This window comes from Nuphar pumila, chromosome 3, assembly GCF_984573655.1.
Source record: "Nuphar pumila chromosome 3, dmNupPumi1.hap1.1, whole genome shotgun sequence".
Lineage (NCBI taxonomy): Eukaryota > Viridiplantae > Streptophyta > Magnoliopsida > Nymphaeales > Nymphaeaceae > Nuphar > Nuphar pumila.
This window is the reverse complement of record NC_143251.1, coordinates 109,746,449-109,763,449: the sequence shown is the minus strand read 5'-3', so window position 1 is coordinate 109,763,449 and position 17,001 is coordinate 109,746,449. Positions and strand designations below refer to the sequence as shown.

Here is a 17,001-nt window from a genome sequence, read left to right as displayed (position 1 = left end):
ACATATTGGCTATCAGGCAGGGACCAATTTGCAAAAAACTGAAACATTTATTATTTTACTGGGTATGAACAGGTCTGGGTTATGTAATCCTTACATGGCTAGGGTATGGCTTTCCCATGATAGATCCGGTCGGACCTGGTACCAGGCCCAGCACATCAAAGTTGGATTTAGATCTGGATCTGTATCTGGATATGAATCTGAATCCATCTTAGTCCAGTAAAAGTCTGACCCATTAACCCTAGGTATAGATGTAAGGAGGGGCTACATGGGCCAGGTTAGAATCTGAGTATTAGGTTCTTTTAACAGGGTCCAGGTCAAAACTGGAACCTTGTGGAGTCCAACCAGGATATGGCCATGCATGACACATGTTTGACTGAATTAGGCAAGGTTTTAATACCCGGTGACTCGTCACTCAGCTCGTCCTTGAGTAACTCGGCCGGGTCATGTTAACTTTATATTTTATATAAAATATATGTATATTTTTATAATATATTATATATAATATACATTATATGAATTTTTTAATATATATATATAATCATATTTTTATATATAATATACATAATATTTATATTATATTTCATATAATATATGTAGTTATATATATAATATATTATATATGTCCATGACTCGACCGAGTTTTGCTAAAGCCGAGTTAAAGCTGATTTTTGACTCGGTGATTAGGCTATCCTGGCCGAGTCAACAATCACTGGGTCAACCCAGTGAATTTTTAAACTATGGAATTAGGTGAACCATGACTTTGATTCTTTCTTTGGAAGCATAAGCAAACATATTCACAGCTAAGCCCAAGTAGCGTGCTTTGTTGGATCTTACCGAACTTTGGCCTGACAAGCTGAAATGGACCCACTGGATGGGTCCACATCAGTGGCGGAGCCAGGGGTGGGCATGGGTGGGCGGTCGCCCACCCCAGAATTAAAAACCAAGTCGAAATATGATACGACTCGGGTCTTCTTCATTCCGCACGATTTGGTGGTTGCATTCTTTCCTTGCGAATGCTTGTCGAAGAAGATCAGAGCAGGGTGGTGCAGGAGTGGAGATCAAGCCTCCCTGCGATACAGAGTACCCTATGGCACCCAGACGCATGAGACGGTGGACATGGGATGGAGCCAGCCGAGGGAGTTGCTCTGCCTCATGCTGTGGCGAGGACCGTCCCCTCCGAGAGGGAGCTGAGGAGGCACCTCAGTTGGAAGACCTTTGGCTTGCTGCTGGATCACCACCGAGAAGGAGGTGGCTCAACTACCGAAACAGGCTTTCGATCTCGATCTATGATCTTCACCACCATGGAGGCTTCGAGCCATTGCGTCACTGATAGAGGTCGATCATCACCACCCGAAGTCTGCCCACCCAACGAAAAACTTCTGGCTCCGCCACTGGTCCACATATAGTCTTGTTTGTTCGAACTCGGGTCAGGATTCAATTTGTTGACATCCTTATATGGTTAACGTGTAATAGGATCGGATTTGGATTATATGATCAAACTCTCTCGAAGGTACTTTTCTGTTGGATCAACACAGATCAAGATCAAGCCCAATTTATTGCACTTTTTGCATGCAACCCCCTTGTTTCAAATCTCGCTGTTGTGTTTATTCCTTTATCAATGTAAGTATGTGAGAATCCGGATGAGATATCCATTCAATTTCTATAATCAGGTTTTAGTAAGTCGACTATCTGACCAGAACCCCTTGGAAGATCTCGCCTGCTCGCCTTGTTTAACTATCAAGTTGGGTAATATGACATAAGAAGGTAATTGCGTGAAACTAAATAACAAGTAATTTGTAAACCACAAATATATAAATGTCTAGCCTCGGAGTTTTACGCTGCCAGCGACCGCAGGTATGGCAGGCTGAGCCAGTGCGACCAGGTCTTTGTGCTGGGTGCAGTTTCTTCAGGTTATAAATCCAAAAAAAAAAAAATCACGTATGAAGCTAGGAGTGTCAATAGGTCAGACATCTGCCAGAAATGGGTGGGTCAAGACCCGGATCAGATTAGGAGGTGTTGTATGAGTTCTGGACCCAGGTTGGACCAGATCTTTTACAGGAAAAAACACACCAGGTCTCACAAGGGTTGTGTAAACCAGACCTGATCCATACCCGCAAAATAATATTTTTCTTATGTGTTTTATAGTGAAAAGTTGCAGACCTTAATTAGAACTCGGATCTTTGGTATGAAATTTCATAAACCATACCTGGGTCCATATGCTAACTGCATTTCATGGGTCCAACCCGGATAGTTAATTGGACCCCTTCCTTTGTAACATCCTAACAAATCCAGTACAGATCACTGACCTTAGATCAGTACGTTAGGCCTGCTGAAAATTTTGTTGAGGTTAGATCCTTCTCCCTAGGGTGGTGAAGTGGAAAGAATTCACACCCCAAGGAGGCACTTACTGCAAACCAAACTAACCTAAAGGCTTATAAAGAAAGAAGAAGATTTGAGATTTACCTGTTTCCAGTGCGAGCCAGTTCATACTTCCTATTATCATCCTGGGGAAAGGGACTTTTTTCTTTTCTTTTCTTTTTTTCCACAGAGAAAGCTGGGGTTAGGCAGACCCCTACCAGTTATACAATCGTACCATTTGGGGTTCGAACTTGTGACGTTCCAACACAAACTGCTCCTGCCAAACAAGAGGAGCCCCCGTTGGTGGGGGGAAAGACTTTCCTAATAAGGATATTTCTGCTGTATTCTGAATTCAAGTGTAGTTTTTTATTTGTCCACTTTTTTCATATTTAACCTGGGGAAACCCCACACCCGGTCTGGATAAGGCTAGTACCCTCACCCTCAGGGCCTGTACAGGGCTTCAGCTTATGCAGGGGATACCGCCAGGGGGAGTCAAGCCTGATTACTCCCAGCTTCGAACTTGTGACGTCCTGTCAACTTGAAGACATTCACAAGTCGCCTCTGCCAGATGAGCGGAGGCCCCGCCGTTGATTTTAGAAGCCTTAAAATGCCTGATCAAGTATGGCAAATGAACAATCCAATAATCATTTCCTACAAAACCATGTAGATCACATCTGTACAGTCAGGTTTCCCCAAAAAAAAAATCTGTCATACCAACCAACTCGTTGTAGGTGTGCGTACTGTGTGTGTACCTACGTTGAAAGATGGCACCTTGAGCCCAAAGATATGTTGAACAGACCAGTGCACAATGTACTACATGCAAACACATTGTATCTCATGAATTAAAGTTATAGAATGCCAAAAGCCTTCATCATATACCCAAATTACCACCGATAATGCAACGATTGAGGAAGCATGACATGACATAAACACAGTTCTTTAACTGCAACAACTGAACTTTGGTCGTATAGCTCACACAACCAGACATGATCCGTCATTTAACAATGTTTTGGACTAAGCACTAAGCTGTTTGTATCACTACTCTCACACACAAACACAAGCACACTTGTGCGTGCAAAAGAACCACAGCTAAATAAAATGGTCTTAAAAATGCCGGAATAAGAACAATCTTTTTTAACATTATTTGTAATGGCAGCAAAATCAAACAGTTCTTGAGAGAGTCCTCGTGATACCCGGTACACTGAATTTCCACATATAAATCATAGATCAATGATTCAATGGTATAACTGCACTAGAGTCCTTCCATCGGTCTTGTGACCGATTCTCATTTTTCTTCACTTTTGTGAGGCCAGCGAAGAAAGTTTTTTCACAGTATCTTCGCATACACCATCAAACTAATTCTTCCGATACTTTGAGCAGGTCCATTTCCATGTTCTGAACAAATTATTGTATTCTCACTTGAGAAGCCAAGATTGAAAGATTGACTCAATAGAGAACTTATGGAATTGAGAAAATAAACTGGTTCTTCCAGTCTGATAGGAACAACATGAAAATAGAATTTGACAATGGAGCAGCTATCTACAGGAAAAATAAATTATAGGACACAGGAGTAATGGAGAACAAGTTCCCATCACCATCCAATAATATATATATATAGAGAGAGAGAGAGGAGGGATGGCAGGAGGACAAGCAGTTGCAGGTCAACTTTCAGGAGAAAGCCAAACAGATACTGGATAACAGACTCACATTTAGCATGGAAATGGTAGACCGACCTTGAGAGAGATGGTAGTGGAAGTTGAGAGACAGAATGAGAATGAGGAATTCCCAAAAGCATCTCAAATCCATGAAAAAGTTCTCCCCATAAGATTGACAGAGGAACCCAGAGCAGATGAATGAAGTACCATGAGAAAGTCTACAGGGTGCAGTAGTGAACTTTCTGAAGTTTGGCCAAGAAAAAATGAATCTCTCATTGAAAAGATCGATGATACATACATGTCACCATTTTAATGCCCTTGAACCTCAGTTCTTGGAAGAATTTTCTCATCAGATGATCAAGGAAATGTAGGGAAAGGCTAGATGCTTCAAGCATTGACAGTGTGTGGCCCCTCAATGTCAATGCTCTCATCACCAGAAGGTGTCTGCCTTGTGTCCAACATTGGAAGCCGCCTAGATTTTCCAGAGCCGGCTTCTGCAGAAACTTCTGATGTCAAAGGTAGCACAGTCGTTCCTGCTGATGTTCCTAATAACCGACGAACAACTGGAACATCAGAAGATGCCGGCAGGCTGAAAGCAACGGCACTCACGGGATGGTCAAATTTGCACGTGGGGCCGAATTTACAGATACCATAATTAGAATAGAACGAACACAAGGGTTCTCCCTGGGGAAAAAAAGGAAAAAAACAATTATTAATGGATATAATTGCATTATAACCGAGCATAAAATCCAAAATAACAAAACAATAACATACAACATCATGCATAGGACCCAAGTCCAAACAACAAACACAGACAAAACATCCAATGTGGAGAAACCTAAAGGGAGCTGTCTGGAGATCCCTAAAAATGCTTCAAAGATATTCTTTTGGTAATTGCAATTTGGATGCTGATGTAGCTCACTAGAGAAACTAAAACGCAAAATGCATAAATGGACCAGATTACACTTACAAAAAAAAAACAAATGAAATGCATTGCAATACACAGGTCAACAATTCTACATTTTCACAAAATGGTACAAGATGCACTCCTCAGTCCCACCCCCTTCTATTAGGTGCATCTGGCACTTAAATAGTGATTTAGAAATCATTCAGGCACTGGCAAGACCAAAAGCAGCAGTGTTGGAAATTGGAATTGTCCATATTGTATAATGTCATCCAAATCAGTTTCCACCTCCCTGGTGCTGAAAATATGTCCCAAAGATGAAAGATAAAGGGACAGTAAATCGATCCTTGAGACAACTATATATAAGAAAACTAGCTTTTGCTGAAAATGTAAGAGCAAAAGAAATTCAACACTGATTCAGAACACCAATTCAAGCATGCTGATTGAGGAAATATATGAACAGCGCATGAGAAGAAAAGGACTACACATCCCTACATGACACCTATGTCACACGGACACTCCATTTGGCCCTCCGTACCCATGTTGACACACGTGTCGACACGTCGACACCTGGGCATGACATTTTACCCTCCGTACATACAAGTTTGTATTCAATTTATAATTTATAATTTATATTTTCAGTTTATAACTTTATATTTTCAGTATATAATATATTTTTAGATTATATTCAGTTTATTTTGAATTTATGTGATATTTAATATATAAATATAGCCAGTGTCCCCGTATCCACATTTTTTGGAATTGCCGTGTTGTACCCTCCGCAACTGCACCTGTACCCAGGTGACATAGTATGACACAATTCGTGAGTCAAATAACATTTTTCAGAAAATCTATTCTTCAGTGATAACATAACCTCATTCAGAACATTAAGAAACAGCAGAAATTGAAAGACAGCAGAACTACACAGAAAATGACAAAATGCATTGTGTTCATGTGGCGAATCCAGTGAAACATCCAAACATAAGATTTTGGTGCAACTGCATATTTGAAAAATAGATACAACTTACTGGGCGCAGTGGAAGTCCCATCGGATTCAAGACACAGTTGGGAGCAGGTATCAACCTCTCCCTGGGATGATGAAAACGACATACAGCACCAAATTTACAATCACCAGTCTTCATGTAAAATTGACATTCAGGTTGGTCAGGCCTTTCAGGAAATATATTATCCCTCTGCAATGCAAAGAGCTGACCTCCTGTACCCGTCGCATCATTCTGGCAAGAGGTTCCATAATATTGACCAGTTCCTAAAGCTTGTTGTTGACCATCTGAAGATGACATTGAACCTAACTGCCCCTAGAAGATTAAACATGTGCGTTGAGGAAGAGTTCTAAAAATGATATCAGATTCAAATGGAAACTAGCTGAAAGGGAGCTCATAAAGTTAGTGTCCACATAAAGAACAACAAATACAAAATGATTCCCATCATCCAAATTCAATCTCGACTGATTTTTCCTGGTGACAAAGAATAGACTCAGGTTCAGCATGTGGTTTCCCTTAAAATGTAAAAAAGTTAGCATCACACCTCAAGCTTCAAACATCATCCTTTGTGGAAACAATCTTATGAATAAAATGAACTAAGCTAGAAATAACTAGAACAAATGCAGTAAAATGTGTTTGGTCAAAAATGCAGCAAAAAAGAAACAAAAGCGCCTCACATTAACCTGATCCACTCTGTTGCAATACTGGGATCCATGCAGAATCCTAACCCGGTTATACACAAAGGGAAATGAAGAAATGACAGAAATAAGCTAAGAAATAAACATGTATTCAAGAAAAATCAGCCTGACAAATTTTCTTAAAAATAAAAATGCACTTATACATTTCAAAGAGAGAAAAACACATAGTTAAACTTCAAAATGCTTTTTTCTTTCTTCTTTTACAGTAAACTCCAAATTGTTTATCAAATGGAAAATACATAGCCAGCAATTGGAATTACCAAATAACTAGAATTGGCTTATCTATCGAGGTTCATTCTTCTAGGGAGGAAAGCCTCTCAGAACAAGCAAGTTGATTTTCTTATTTTCAAGTCAAGGAGAAAAAACCTTTTAAAGAAATCTAACAAAGAAAATGATGTTTAAAATGATATCAGCCATAGGCTGCCAGCTTCAGACCAGATTCATTCATTCCAGAGAGATGTGCCACCCAAGGGTGGACTAGACCAGTTTCAAAAGAAAGAAGAATGCCATGGTCCATTCACTCTACTCATAAGAGCTTGAATGGAACGTACGATAGTGGATAGAACTGCAACCTGGAGTGTAGCAACCCAAGATGGTTGCAACTCAGGCATCCCTCAAGCCACATCCCACAGTATCACCATGAACTAAATAAAACAAAGCAACGACAGTTAGATAAAAATAGAAAAGAGTAGAACTTACAGTGTACGTGTTCCAGCCTGTAACTGGAACTACTCCTTGAGGAAGAATCAGCTGTGCATAACTAGAAGGACCCTGCCAACGAGGGCTTGGAACAAAAGATGCCCTTGACAATGGCCAATTTGGCAGTCCTCCTGGATAAGACTGCTGACCAGGAGTTGTTGGAGAATGTATGGGAGGATAAATAGCTGATCTACGCAATGAGACCATTGTGCTGGTCGGTTGTGGATGGTGGAATTTACAAGTGTTGCCATACTTACATTGTCCAGTTCTCAGGTAATAAGCACACTCCTTCTCATTCTGCAATAAGGGGAGGAAGAAAAAGACATTGTAAGTCTTACAAGGTTCCAAAAAACTATAGACAGGACTTGCATCAACTATCTCTAAAGAAATGTTAAAACAACAGTGACTGTGAACAAGATGACATACCGGGCGGAGTGGGTAGCCCAAAATATTTAACAATACTCTTCCAGCAATCCCTGCTTTATCTCTAGGGTGATGGAACTTGCAAGTTGCTCCAAATTTGCATGTTCCCGTTTTCAGGTAATACTGTAAAACCATTAAAGAATTGTTGGTTCTTCAAAATTCAACTGAGGAAGACACGATTAATTTCCACAATGACAACTTAAAGAGAGAACATGTATCTATTGGGCAATCCAAAACCAAAAATACTAAAAGAGGTGTGCGCCTAGATTCACACGGGAAATTCATGACACATGCACATAGAAGAACAGAGAAATGCTGTTTGAATAGATTTGCATACGCATAAAAGGTGTGTGGAATCTGTGGACACCATGCCACTCACAATGCACGCCCATTACCAAATGAACATGAATATCGTCACATTAAAGCAGAACAGCATACTAACAGAAGCTTACACCTTTTCAATGTTCTAAAAAACCAGGACCAGAGTTTCGTGGGTTAACCACCTCATGACAAAGCATCACTTTTTCATATCAGTGATGAGAAGCTAAAGCCCAAGGACCATTAACCAAACGTGCACAAGCTGAAGCCGATACTACTTGGTTACCATTTAGAGCTCCAAGTGAGTTTGCTATCAGCCACATGGCCCGCACCTTATAATATTGCCTCCCTCATCAGATGGCTCATAACTATGCAGGTGCTTTCTCTATATTTACATCCGTTAATTGGATGTCCCACAAAATTCAAACACTAACCATGCACCGATAAAACACATGCAACTTCAAATGAGCTGATGCCTTCATTGGGCTCCAAGCCCTTCGTAGTCTGTGCTTTAATCAAACCAGTGTGTCTAGTGTAACCAAAACAAATGAAAGCATACTGCCTCCATAAATGCACTAAAAGCATAAGAGACTTTGAAGTAATGAACCACCCACGCCTGTGGGATGATTGCGGTTGACATATCCTCTTCAAACATCAAGATAAACGTTTCCATATCTTTACAGATTACAACAAGGACTAAAGTAAACATTGCATCAACATGTCTTCAGTACAAAGGATGGCAATTGGTAATAACAACAATTCAAAGAGGATGAACCCAGAAACCCACACAGGCAATTACATACACCAACGCGATATCGGAACCTCTCAGTCCGGAACCATGTGATTCAACCACAAGGGATCGGAAGCAATCTAGGATACCTGGCATTCGGGCTGCCCAATTCTTTCAGGGTACCCTCCCTTCATTCTCGCATCAGTAACAGCCTGCCAAACAGCACAATGCTAAGTATTTTAAAAACAAAACAAACATCTCAACCAGCATTTGAATCCAACCAGTGAACAAACTAGTTAATGGCTACTAATGCACAGTTCATTAACAACCAATCTCTCACATCAACAACCCGGGACAACACCACATTGGCATGTTCTCACCCCAAATCGAACCCCTTTTGCTTCATTGCTTTGCAGACAATCCCTTCATCACGCAAGCCAAATCAACTCATCAGGGTCCTGATTTGGGGGGCACAGTTCGCCGGGTTGGAACAGGACACAACTAATCGTAATCACGGGCTACCGAGTTGAGTAAAGATGCACAATGACCAAGAATCAACCTACGCTTACCGGAGCCCGCTTGCGCCCATCAACCCGTTGGGTACAGATTCACAAGGGCAAGCAATTCAAAGAGCAACAAAATTTTCCACCCCTCAATAGCAATCAGCAATAATCGCAACAAAAATTCGTTCTTTTGAATAAAAAACGCATCAAAATCGCATTTTGCAATCCCAACAATCCCCGATCCCTCATGTGAATGAACCAATTCGCAATTCCCAAAACCCAATCGCTAGACGGAAAAAAAATTCCAAAACTAAACCGAGAACGAAATTCGGGGAGATTACCAGCTTCCGATTGGGAGGATGATTGAACCGGCAGCTCATCCCGAACCTGCAGAGCCCCGTCCGGATGTAGTACGCGCAATCCTGCTCGCCGGGCCGCTCCGGGTACGGCCCCGCCTCCGCGATCTCGTTCGATCTCAGCTTCATCTGCCACATTGCATCTGGGAAACAAACACACGATCAAAAAGACAAAACCCTAACCGAGCACACATCCGGGGTACCACGCTCCGGAATCACCTTCGATGCCGCTGCCGGCCCTCGTCCGCGCGAACTGCGAGCCCTCCGTCGCCGTCGCGAACCCGGGCCTGGACATCTGAATCGCCCCACTGTACTCCATGGCCGACGCCCCCCCTACGCACCCCTCACCGACGCGCAATTCTCCATCGGAAAACGCTGGAACAGCTCCCTCTCTCTCTCTCTCAATGTGTCGGATGCCAGCCCGCGAGGCTGTCGGATCAGATCGAGGGCGGTGGTGGTGGGTGTTTAGGGTCGGCCTCGCTGGGCGGAGGAGAAGAGAAGGGAAGGGACAGAAACAACAAGCTAAGCATCGCGTTCGTCTTCCCCACAACTCAACGCCAACCAACCGTTTTTTGTTCTGCACGGCCCACAGCGTTTTTGTCACCTTTTGGGGTCTTCCCTTCTCCCCTCAACCCCGCAGAAACCGCCCTCACCTTTTTTTTTTTCCTCTAGAGAGCGTGTTGGGAGGGGAGGGATTTGAAGCGGATCTCTTCCTCCTTTTTGGGGTTTCCCTGGTTTTAGAGACGATGCATTGAAAGCGCCGAAACCACGCATGTAGCGGTATGGTCTTCAACCCCCCCACATACATACATACATACGCACTCTCTCTCTCTAAGTGTACTATTCCAGTCTTTCTCTCTCTAGAGGATGGTGATCAACCGACGGTCCAGGGACCGCCGCGTGGAAGATACGATACTGGGTGTCAGACTCGCTTCGCTTTTTTGGCATTCTTTTTTAATTATTTTTCCTTTCTTTAATCTTTGCTTTTTCCCCACTTCCTTGGCTGTTGGGGCTTTCTCCCTCGTGACTCTTTTCACACGGCTCGGCTTCGTTTCACATGTTTTCTCTCTCTAGTAAATACGGTAGAAAACGAGGGAAATTCGTACGAATTGCGAATAAAAAACAGAATTTTATCGTGCTTTTGCAGACGAGGGAAAATTTTTGTACGGAGATTTGTCATATTTTTTGGGCGATTTCACCATTCGTGCGGATGGAAAACTTGTCGGCACCTAAAGAGGTGGGGAAATGGTGGTGAAAATTTTTCATAGCACTGTGTCCCACGCTTTTTCATAGTTCAATGTGGTGTGAATATTTGAATCCTTTTGAGAAAATTTTTACCACAAACAAGCATCGCCATAGCACGACTAGAGGAGGTGGCTAATGAGCCGGTTTGACCCGTTAATCGGACTGGAACCGGCATGTTGGAACCTGGATTGGCACGGCCCAAGATATAGTAACGGTTCAGTTCCAACCCTATGAACCGTGTAGTGGGCTATGCCGGTTTCACCTCTCCCGACCCAAAATCCCGTTACGATCAGGACCCGTTTAACCCTTGAATCGGATCAAACTAACTCGCAAACCCGCCTCAACCCGTCCGTCCAGTGAACCGTATCCATATTTATTTTTAATTTTTAGTTGTAATATTTATAGTTTGAGTTTTTTTCTTTCTAATTTTAATTTGTAATCTACTTGTAATTTTTTTTTCATAGTGAAATTTCAAACTTTGGTCCAATGGTTTTTTTAAACTCGAGGTTTTCCACGTAAAACCATGGTGTCTATTTTTATTGTTTTTATTTTTTCTAAATTTTGCCGGTTTGGCCGATTCAACCTGTAAACCGGCCTGCCTAAGTCCGGCCCAACCGTGCTGGTTCCACTGGGCCGGTGCAGTTTGGTCTTCTCACAAACAGTATGGTTCAATGAACCAGTCTGCCTAAGTCTGACCCAATCATGCTGGTTTCATTGGGGCGGTGCGGTTTGGCCTTCTCACAAATGGTCCGATTCAATGAACCGGCCTGTCTCAACTGGCCTGGTTTATGAACCGTCCAGTTAATGGGCCTGAACCGGCCGGCCGCGGCGTGTCAGAACGTGCCAATTCAGGCCGGTCTGCGCCACCTCTAAGCACATGACCAATATCATGCTGGAAAGAGTTGGTTTAGTTGAATGTGAGTAGGATCTCTAATCCATGAATAAAGGTGTTTTAGTTGCAAATAAGTGTCTTGGTCGACCTTAGATTTGCATCGAGGAAAGTTGTTTTGTTTGTAGACCAAGTATCTCATGACACCTTGAATATAAGATCTGAGTCAACCAAACCCACCTTGAGTCTCCCGTTTGGCATATCGACTTGGGTTACCATGCCCATACCCATTGTCAAGGAGTCAAAAGGAACCCAATAAAAAATAGGGCTGGGGCTGGTAAATAAACAAACAGCTTATGACTTGACTTGGTTCTCTCGTCACGAATTTGTATATTATTGTCTCATATAGCTTGCGAGCCGAGCCACAAGCTGCTCATTTAGCTTAAACAAGTCGAGGGCATTCAGCTCATCTCAGGTGAGCTCGTATCCAGTGTTGTGAGAGGCGTACGCCTCAATACCTGAAGCGTACGCCTCATAGGCGAAGCGCACACTCAAGGTATTGAGGCGTTGCATTGAGGCGTTTCAGGCTTGAAACGCACGCTTCACTCATGTGAAGCGCACGCCTCAAGTCGAAATGCGCTTCGCTTCTAAAGCATACGCATCTGTGTAGTCCCTACAAACCACCCCTTTCCTGCCAAAATCCGCCGCCGGGGACATTGATGAGCAGGTTGGCACCGCGAAGCCGATGGCGAAGAGGGCAAGGATCCCGACGACGACAAGGATCGCGATAAGAACCGTCGGGGAAACCTCCCTTGCACTTGCACCGCCGGAGTGTTCAGGTTAGGGAAGGGTCGGACGAGCAGAGTTGGGGGTTCTGGAGGAAGCTCTGGTCGAACGCCGCGGTGTCGAAGGCGCTAGGGATCTTTCCGGTGAGGGCATTGCTGGAGAAGTTGAGGAAGGTCGGCTTCAGTCTGCCAAGCTCCGGCGGTATCTCGCCAGAGAGGTTGTTCTCCGAGAGGTCCAGACTGTTTAGGGACGACAGGGAGGCGAGCGACGTGGGGATACCGCCGTTGAGTTCGTTGTGGCTCAGATCCAAGATAGATAGCCCCTGCAACGAGCCGATCTCTGAGGGTATCTGGCCGGAGAATCGATTGCGGTCCTTCTGGGAGCCGGTGAGGCAGAACTGGGCGAGGGAGCGGACGGTGCCGAAGACCTCAAGAGAGAGAGAGAGAGAGAGAGAGAGAGAGAGAGATGAGGATGCCCTAGAGGTCCGGGACTCGGGGAGTGAAAATGGATCGGGTTCGATTGGACCCGATTGATCATGAAGCATACGCTCCAATACCTCGAGGCTTACGCCTCGCTTCGTAACATGCTCAATGCCTCGCTTCGCCTCAGCGCATTTAACAACCTTGCTCGTATCCATAAAAAGATGCAATATATATTATATTACCAAGGGGGGGCTCTGCTTGTTTGGTAGGAGCAGCTAGTACACGTCACCCTGTGTTGGGACGTTGCACGTTCAAATCACAAAGACATAGTTGTATAACTGGTAGGGGTCAGCCAAACCTCAGCTTGCCTTTCAATATATATATATATATATATATATATATATATATATATATATATATATATATATATATATATATATATATATATATATATATATATATATATATATAGCATAAAGCATGTTCCATTCAAAGATGGCCCAACTTGAGCTAAGCTCGGTTAAACACAAGCACGAGCCTAGCCACGAGCTTGGTCTACAGCTAAACGAGCTGAGACTGAATATGCCCTGACCATGCGTAACGCAGACAGGTCGCTCGGCTACCTTCTGAATTGCATCGAGCTTGGAGCACACAAGTCTGCTAGCTTGGATAGGGCCAGCTCACGAAGGATGCATGAATGCGTGCCTCAGGCAGCAATTACTCTATCTGTCACGTTGGCTATCGCTATTCCTTTCACTCCAAGTGGTAACGGCAAGAACGCGTTCAGTTCAGTGACTCCCGTGCACGTCACAGTTGCAAATATCGTGAGATATTTTGGTGACAATTAAAATCGGTGTTATCAAAATTGAATCAAATTGGCCGCTATTCGAATCGGATCAGCTCCTTTGGGCCCTTTACCGAATCGGCAGATTCAACTATATTATTTATTCGGCAGATTCAACTATATATATATATTAATTATTAAATGACACAATGATAAATGAAACATTTTATCAGATTTTCTGTGTTTTTTCAAAATTCTGATCCATGTAATCTATATGCTTGCTTTTATAGGAACTGGTTCTTGGAGGATTTGATTATCATGCATGGATAGGTTTTTATATGATTTAAAAAATCAATGGCTTATAATTTTTTGAGGCTTCAAATACCATTTTTCCATCCAAAATGCATGATTAAGTGTCGATCTCTAGTAAATCAATCATGTTGAACAAAATCTGTATGCTTAGAATTTTTAAAAAACACCGAAAATCTGATAAAATATTTCATTTAGCACCATGTCATATTTAACACCGATCTTGTATTAGACATATATGCAAAGAGATGAGAGAAAGGGATGGTCCTACCCTTTTCTCGATAGGTCCAATTAGGACCTTTTAAAAATCATACTTTCAGGTATTTTTTGCTTGATTTGAACAGTTAAATATGTTTATCATCACTTATTTACTAACTTATTTACTAAGAAACAAATTTTCTTTCATATTGATTTGATGTAAAAATGTAAATATTTTATCATCAAATTTTGGTATAATATCAACCATTGTTTTTTTACCTCTTTAAAAAACTGATATAAGGATAAAATATCTTAATCAAATGCATGTTATCTATTGAATAAACAGTGATAAACACATCTAGCGGTTCAGATTAAGCAAAAAAATACTTAAAAATATGATATTTAGGTCCTAATGGGACCTAACAAAAAAAAAGCAAACTATCCTCTGTAACGCCTCAAGATTTTAACCCAAAATATATAAAATTTTATTTATTTTTTAAAATAATCAGCAAAAACACTTTTAACTTTTGGTTCAAAACCTTAGGCGGGTTACAAATCGACCAATCACAACTACTGAATTGAAAGTAGATATCATTTCTCAAAAAGTTTTTATTCCATAATCAAAGTAGTTACAAAATATTTTTACAAAACATTCATAATATGTATCCCCCAAATCCAGTGTCAAGAGAGAAAAATGATTGCCTCTTTGACGTCGCCATTGCATCCTACCACCGCTTCGATTGAACTATTCAATACATGTGGTTTTGTAGGGAGTCAAAACAACCCCTAGTAGAAATACGATGACAAGTATATATGTATAGAAATAGGCATATATGAACAAAATTCAGAATCATCTTACTTTTGTATGAACATCTAATTTATGCATGACTTACCAAAACAAGCCAAACATTATTGAGTAACTTACAATTCTTCTTTTTGTATTATTCTTCCTTAGATAATGCATGTCATGCTTCACTATATGCACAATACTATTTTGTTTATCTTTTATAACTTTTTTATGGTACAATACAACTATATGGATTGGAGGCTCGGCTCATGAAGTACATTCAATTGATTTTATGTTTTATTACCCTGGTCTTGCATATCCACTCTGTTCTCTAGATGAGGGACAATCCAGTTGAGTGAGAGATTCCAACACCCGCAACATGATATATCATAATTTACTTTCATCTGAAGTTCAATCTCACTACCACCCCGCAACATAAGTGGTAGCTATCCTCTATCTTCTTGGCTGGGAAAGCAACCTTTCATGCTTAACAAAACCTTATAGAACCAGAACCAATTGTATTACCTATTCTCTCATTGTAGGCCAAAGTGAAAGTGTAATGTCACATATTTTTACACTTAGTTAAATTTGAGATTTTCCAAAATTTGGTTAAGTCTGGGAGAAAAATCGTTTAAACCTCGATTTTAGATTGATGTTTTTGAGTTTGGGTTTGACTCAGGTCTCATCAACTAGGTCTAAACGAGTCAATCGAAACATGAGAAAAAGTTTTATTTTAGATATTTAAATTTAAGTAAAATTCGAGCTATTTTCAGGTAAAATTCAGAATTTGATATTCGTGTAATATGTCGTTAGATGCGTCTCAGAATTCTGAGCGCAACACTATTTTATTTTTCTAAATTCGGGCTACGGTTGGCCCGAAAATCATAATTTTTCAAAAAAAGAGCAGTTTGTCGAAATAGATCCGGAGTTGGATCAGACTGGATCCAAGGCCTAGGATCTGAATCTTTATGGATTTGATTTCTATTTAGGTCCTACTCTAATTTGGATTTAATCCAGATCTTGGTCCATTTTCGTTTTGGGTATGAGTTTGGATCTTGGATTTGGATCAAGCCCAACGATTTCCCAGCTTTAAATTCAATACAAAACCTTTAATTCGAGACTTATTTATGTTAAGAAATCTCCCCTATTAGTTTGGTATTTTTTGGGAATTTTCAAAAAATTATTTGTAATTTAATATTAAATAAATAAATAGTTAATTAATTTAATTCAATTCTGAAATTCTATTTTTGATAGTTGATTAGGACTCTTTATAGAGCCATGTTTAGGCTTAGTGGTTTTAAGAAAGACTTCTAAAAACATTAAACTTGGAAAAGTGAACATTTGGAAGAGTTTCAAAAAAAAAAAGGAAACAAAGGGAGAGAAAGAGAGAGTTTCATCTTTTGAAAACTCTCTTAGAGAAGGCTGGAGAAAAAGGGAGGGGTGACCTCCCCTATGGGGGCCTATAAAAAGACTTCAAAAAGAGAGAGAAAAGAGAAAAGGAAGGGAAAAAAGGAGGAGAGAGAAAGTGAGAAAAAGAGAGGTAAAAGGGGGAAGAAGAGGAGGATATTTAATCTTTTTCAGCTATCCATCCACATTTTTTCAACATCTACTATTATTTTTCTTCATTTTATATACAAGGTACGAGTCTTTCTCTTGTCTCTGATGAGAAAAAGAGCCTAGATAAGCTTTAGGCAATATTTTTATGGGAAACCACAGATTCTATCTTGATCTTTCATGGTTTAATCCATGGGAATCGATGTAGGAAGGTTAGATTATGTGAGATTTATATTCTTACGATTTTTTTGCATGTTTTTATGTTTTTCCCAATATATATATATATATATATATATATATATATATATATATATATATATATGTGTGTGTGTGTGTGTGTGTGTGTGTGTGTGTGTGTGTTTTTGCCTTGTATGGACACTTTGGACAGGTCTAGACAGTTTTGTTTCATGCTTTTGGCGGGCAAATCTGAATAGATCGTGGT

At 41.1% G+C, this 17,001-nt stretch overlaps 1 protein-coding gene across 1 annotated transcript; it reads right to left on the bottom strand.

The window, feature by feature from the left end:
• Nucleotides 1–3,296: 3,296 nt before the first annotated feature.
• On the bottom strand, nt 3,297–10,417 carry LOC149843265 (zinc finger CCCH domain-containing protein ZFN-like). The gene is made up of 7 exons (XM_089999687.1): nt 9,865–10,417; nt 9,631–9,788; nt 8,936–8,998; nt 7,742–7,861; nt 7,316–7,612; nt 5,946–6,233; nt 3,297–4,697 (listed from the first exon to the last, which is right to left on the bottom strand). The coding sequence occupies exons 1-7, from the start codon at nt 9,962–9,964 to the stop codon at nt 4,401–4,403; spliced, it is 1,323 nt and encodes a 440-aa protein (XP_089855813.1). The 5' UTR covers nt 9,965–10,417; the 3' UTR covers nt 3,297–4,400.
• Between the last annotated feature and the right edge of the window lie 6,584 nt (nt 10,418–17,001).

What these genes read in the sequence shown, in the direction of transcription:
- LOC149843265 (XM_089999687.1), bottom strand. Translation starts at nt 9,964, where the DNA reads ATGGAGTACAGTGGGGCGATTCAGATGTCCAGGCCCGGGTTCGCGACG. An exon ending in TTGGGCAGCCCGAATGCCAG is followed by an intron (nt 7,862 to 8,935) that starts GTATCCTAGATT and finishes ATGGTTTTACAG; the next exon opens with TATTACCTGAAAACGGGAAC. An exon ending in TGGGACTTCCACTGCGCCCA is followed by an intron (nt 4,698 to 5,945) that starts GTAAGTTGTATC and finishes TTTTTTCCCCAG; the next exon opens with GGAGAACCCTTGTGTTCGTT.